The sequence below is a fragment of the Bison bison genome, unplaced genomic scaffold (assembly GCF_000754665.1).
Source record: "Bison bison bison isolate TAMUID 2011002044 unplaced genomic scaffold, Bison_UMD1.0 scf7180017864375, whole genome shotgun sequence".
NCBI classification, from domain to species: Eukaryota; Metazoa; Chordata; class Mammalia; order Artiodactyla; family Bovidae; genus Bison; species Bison bison.
Genome location: NW_011494947.1, coordinates 1,322,488 through 1,327,554, shown reverse-complemented (window position 1 = coordinate 1,327,554; position 5,067 = coordinate 1,322,488). Strand labels below are relative to the sequence as shown.

General features: G+C 54.8%; 1 protein-coding gene across 1 annotated transcript in view; it reads left to right on the top strand.

The window, feature by feature from the left end:
• The window catches only part of NTNG2 (netrin G2), a 76,586-nt gene extending 73,291 nt beyond the window's left edge, over nt 1-3,295 (top strand). Inside the window, exons 11-12 of the mRNA XM_010856941.1 lie at nt 2,238-2,339; nt 3,216-3,295. Coding sequence (XP_010855243.1) covers nt 2,238-2,339; nt 3,216-3,295 — 182 coding nt within the window. The remainder of the gene's footprint in view (nt 1-2,237; nt 2,340-3,215) is intronic.
• The last annotated feature ends 1,772 nt before the right edge of the window (nt 3,296-5,067 follow it).

The window sequence follows — 5,067 nt, the reverse complement described above, 5'->3', positions numbered from 1 at the left end:
AGGCTGATGGAGGCGGAATGGCAAAGACCCACAACCCACCATCCTCCCCTTTCATCTTCCTCTTTCCCTCCCGAGCATCAGTAAGGGGACGGCCAAGGGGACCAGGGACAGCCTGGGAATTGTGAAAGGAAGCTCGGAAGAAAGGGGTCCATTAGCTTAGCCCTGTACTTCCGAGGTGCCCATGGGTCTCTTTCTGGGCCTTGGGAGTTGAACTTCCCTGCTGTCTCTCAAGAAGGTCTGGCTTTCCTCGGCCACCTGCTTACTTCCCAGCTGCCTCGGAAGATTCCCAGAACATGGATCAGGTTCTGGTTCCTTGCTGTTCCTACAGCCTCCCCACCCCCACCCCCCAGCACCTGCAGCTACCCTCTGGCTACAGCCAATCTTTCCAGTCTGGGATGTTTAACATAAAACTGTGTTCATTCCTCCTGCAAGTCCCCAGAGCAAGGCTCAGCCAGAGTCTAACGAAACTTGGCCTTGCAGATGACGAGAGGTTACAGCACGGCCACAAGTGATATAAAATGTGTTTAGGGCCTCTCAGGGCCAAACAGCAGGCCCTTCTGGCCTCCTGATCTGTCTCAGCTCCCAACCCCAAAGTGCCTTCTGTCAGGTCCCCATGCCCCCTCTCCCTTACCATCCTCACCTTCTTAGTGACAAGCTCACTAGCTCAGTGGCTAAAAGAAAACATCCCTGGGGCACCTGGCTGCCTAGTGTGCTCATGTGACCCAGCTCTGGCCAGGCGCGGCCTCCGGAAAGTCTTCAAAGCCTTTGTTTGCCTTCACTCCGCACCAAGCCTCAATTGGCCAAGTTTGGGGCCCCTGCTTGTCTCTCTGGCCTCCTCACTCTGATACTCACTCAGCATGGTTTGGGGAGCCACCTCCTCAGGATGGTGGAGCCCAGAAGGTGGAGATTGGTTTTCTGAGGACCTAGCAGAGCTGGGTGACGCCAGCCCTGGTTGCTCGCCTCTTCACTTAAATGTGTGAGAAAAAATAAACCTTGATGTCATCAAAAACACTGGTCTTTGGGTTTTTTGTCACAAGCGGACTTACGGGTTCCTAAGTTATTGGCCTTTCCCACTCAGCATCTGGGTCCCCAAGTCCACTGAGGCAGAGACACTAAAACGCTCCCAGCCACGGCCCCCACGTCATAACACTGCCCATGAGGAAGACAACAGGTCACGGCGGCTTTAGGCCCGGGAGTTCAGGGCCTCACTGTCTCAAGACCCTCTTTCCAGGACAGGACCGGCCTCCACCTTCAGATGAGCAGGGGTGGGGGGTGGGGGTCTGGGGGGGACGAAGGAGAAGTGGGAGCAGGCTGAGCAAATCCACCTCTAGGTAAACACCAGCTGCTGGCTGCAATTTGTAAGCAGTGGCTTCTCGTCCTCCTCCTCCTCGTGATGTTAACATAGGAAGCACAATCACTCGCCCCTAAATACACACACAGAATCTTTGGTCCCTTGACAGAAGCAGAGCTTGAGACACAGGTTCAGAGCGTGGATCATGGAGGGGGTGCTGTTTGGAAGATGGATGAGACGATTCGGATGGGGGCGGGGAGGCCCAGTGAGGTATACCTGAGGGCACCCACCGAGGCTCTGAGCAGAAACTCCATCCTGAAGCAAGGGGCAGGCTCACGTCATGGGCTTCATGCTGGATTTGGGGCCCCCCCAGTACAGAAGGTGGGCCTAGCTGTAAGTTGTATCAGGCATTGCAGCATTGCAGGGGTGGTTCCTATAGACGGACTCTGGGCCAGGCATCAGCAGCTTCTACTGTACACACACACACAGACGCACAGACACACACACACACACACACACACCTTGGTGTCACCCTGGTTGTGTCCCCAGGAAGGGTCCTGAGAGGTCGGGGAGGAGGTGGGCAGAGCCCTGCCTGCCCTGACCCCTCTCAGCAGGGCCAGTGGCACTGTGGCAGCTCCCCTAGGGTCAGTGTCTACACAGCCGGGGGCAGGGAGGTGGAGCACATTGTAAATCAGACTGGCAGCCCTGGTCCCCCAGGAGGCGGCCCAGGCCCTGACCCTGGTCAGAGGCCGGAGGGAAAGTTGCCGGCAGCCATTTGGAAAACTCTGACATCTTCCAGGCACAGCCCCACCTCTTCAGTGGTGCTTCGTGGTCCCGGACCTCATGTGTGGACATCTGGTTCTGAGTGGTTGAGAGGAGAAGGCTCCGCTTTCACAATGTGGATGGTGACAGCCACTGTCCGCGGGCCCGGCCTGTGCGTCCTTAGGCTTCACCGTCATGAACTTCACCCTAGGACAGGACTCTCAGCCTCAGTGCTACCGACATTGGTGGCACTGCCGGGTCGGGTGGGCGCAGCTGTGCTGTGCAGGTAGGATGTTTAACAGCATCCTTGGCCTCCGGTCTCCAGGTGACAGTCGCTTTCCCTCCCAAGTTGCAACAACCAAAAGTGCCTCCGGGCATTGCAAATTGGGGGTGAAACTGTCCTGCGTAGAGAATGTTCTAGGTGGAAGGACGGGTCTACCCAGTTAACAGAGAGGGAAGTGGAGGGTTCGATTTGGGAGGTAACTTGCCTGAAGTCACGCTTGCTAAGAAGCAGGGGCAGGAAGTGATTCAGGATGGCAAGAGTGTGAAGCCCAGGGCGGGGAGGGGGCGCCGACCTCCACCCTGCAGGGCCTGCAGCTCTGGCCCAACCCCCTCCTCCGCGCCTGCAGCGGCTCCAGGACAGAGCGAGGTGCCCTGGGGAGCCAGGTGTCATGCAAACGGCCCTGCTGTCAGGGAAAATGCCCTGCCCGCTGCCCCCACGTGCCCCCTCTAAATAAGCAGGCCTGCTGCGTCGGCACTTTTAGTTATGAGGCATTTATGGGCACCTGGGGAGCGGCTGTGGGCATCTCCCCGCAGGCCTGGGCAGGCAGGGCTGAGAGGGGGCTCCTCCCATGCCCACAACCCCTGCCCCAGCACAGCACCTCCAGCTAGGCCAGTCTCCCCCAGTCCCTAAAGACCCCTGCACATCTCAGGCCAGATGAGCAAAGGGTAAAAATCCAGGGACGAGAAGCTTGACTTGTTTTTGTTTTCTTATAAAACACAAATCACAACTTCAGGAAGTTAGAAAAAACAGAAATGCTAGATAATAAGAATTTTTAAATTAAAATCACCCACAATCTTCCATCCAAAGCTAATAACTGTTAATATTTTCTGATGTGCATGTCCAGTACCTTTTCATAAAACACTCCCCGCCCCCACACAGTCTGCCCAGCGTTTGTTAAGACCGTGCTAAGTCCTGTGCTGAGGCTGAGGCTGGATATACCTTCTATCAAGGACCCCTGAGATGAAGCTGAGAAGTGGACTCTGGGAACAGAGCCATTTTACAGCTGAGAACACTGAGGCTCCACAAGTATCTTGGTCAGAGAGTTTGGGCACGGCATCAAAAGTCAACTGGGCGATTTAAGTTGAAAAGATGATTTGAAAGCTCATAGGACCCACGTGGGACTTCCCTGGCAGTCCAGTGGTTAAGACTCTGAGCTCCCAATGCAGGGGGACCAGGGTTCAATCCCTCGTCAGGGAACTAGATCCCACAGGCTTCAACTAAAGATCCCGAATGCTGCAACTAAGACCTGGCTCAGCCAAATACATTATTTTTTTAAAAAGGATATGCAAAATGTCCACCCTTTTACTTTTTGACCCTGCCAATGGCCCTCTTCCCCACCCAGTGGCCCACCCATGCGTCTGTACATTTCATGGCTGACCCAGGGCCCACGTTTCCTTCCTTGAGTGGAGGGCAGGGGGCAGGGAGGGGCGTGTTTTCAGAGGCAGAAGGGATGGCACTGCGGGGCTCTCAAGTCCCACCACGTGGGTTCGAAGCTGTCCTCTACTACCTGGATGAACTTGGGCAAGTTACTCAATCCCTCTCTGCTTCAGTATCCTTATCTGTGAAATGGGGATGTGAAAACCAGCACCTGGTGGTCCAGGTGCTAGAACTTTGGGCTTTCTCTGCGAGGGTGTGGGTTCAACCCCTGGTTGGGGAACTAAGATCCCACCAGCTGCACCACAGGGCGAAAACCAAACCAAACCAAACAACAGCAAAACCCAGCACCTATATCAGAGGGCTATCATGAGGGCCACAGAAGTGCAGTGCTGGCCCAAATAAGGGACCAGTATCCGCTGTTGTCCATTTCTTCCCTCTTTCCCCCCGCCAAAGCCTGCCACGTGGGTGTGCTGTCACATATATGCACACACATAGAGCAAAACTGTAACCCTCACCTTCCCGCGAGATCGCGGACATCTTCCTTCTGCCAGGATCTATTTCTATTGGGGTCTGTCCTTCTGCCCCAAAGAGGTGCTGTCATTAACCATCCCCTCATGTTAGCCGTAAGGCCATGTCGAGGAGTTAATGACGATGCTAGGACTGCAGGATGCGTTGGTCTCTAGACCCCATAACTACCCGAGGGTAGACTGCTAGGTAAGGGGTATTCTAGTTGAGGCATTTCAGTTGCAAAGAATGGAACCCACACAGGCTGGCTCCTGTCATTAGGGAGTTACTGGTGGGATGAGGGGATTTGGGTGCAGGCCAAGGGCAGGACTCCAACCAGGCCCCCACCTGGCAGGTTGTCCTCACCACTCAGTTGCCGGGATAGGAGCACCTGACCATGCTGTTGTTTGGAGCCCTGTCACAGCCTCAAGCCAGAAGCACCCACGGTCAGGCATCCTGGAGGGCCTTCCAGTCCTGTGTCTCTGCATGACACAGGTCTGAGTTCTGCCTGGGAAGGCTCCTGTGTGTGCATCAGAATGGAAGGGACAGACTCTGGCATGTTCCTAAAACAGAATACTATCCTCCACCCAAAAGAGTGGACAACCGCTATAGCTATCTCAGAAATATAAGGACGAGGGGGAGAAAATTCAGTCACAGGATATCCATTGTATATATCACATCAAGTACAAAATTGAGTGAATATAATTTTGGGGTATATGCGCTGGAGTGGCAGCTGCGTGGAGCTGCAGCGACTTTGAGGAAATACCCCACGTCTAAGGGCCAAGGAGAAGCCCCAGCAAGACAATAGGAGGGGCAAAATCGCATTTAGAATCAAACACCATACCCGCCA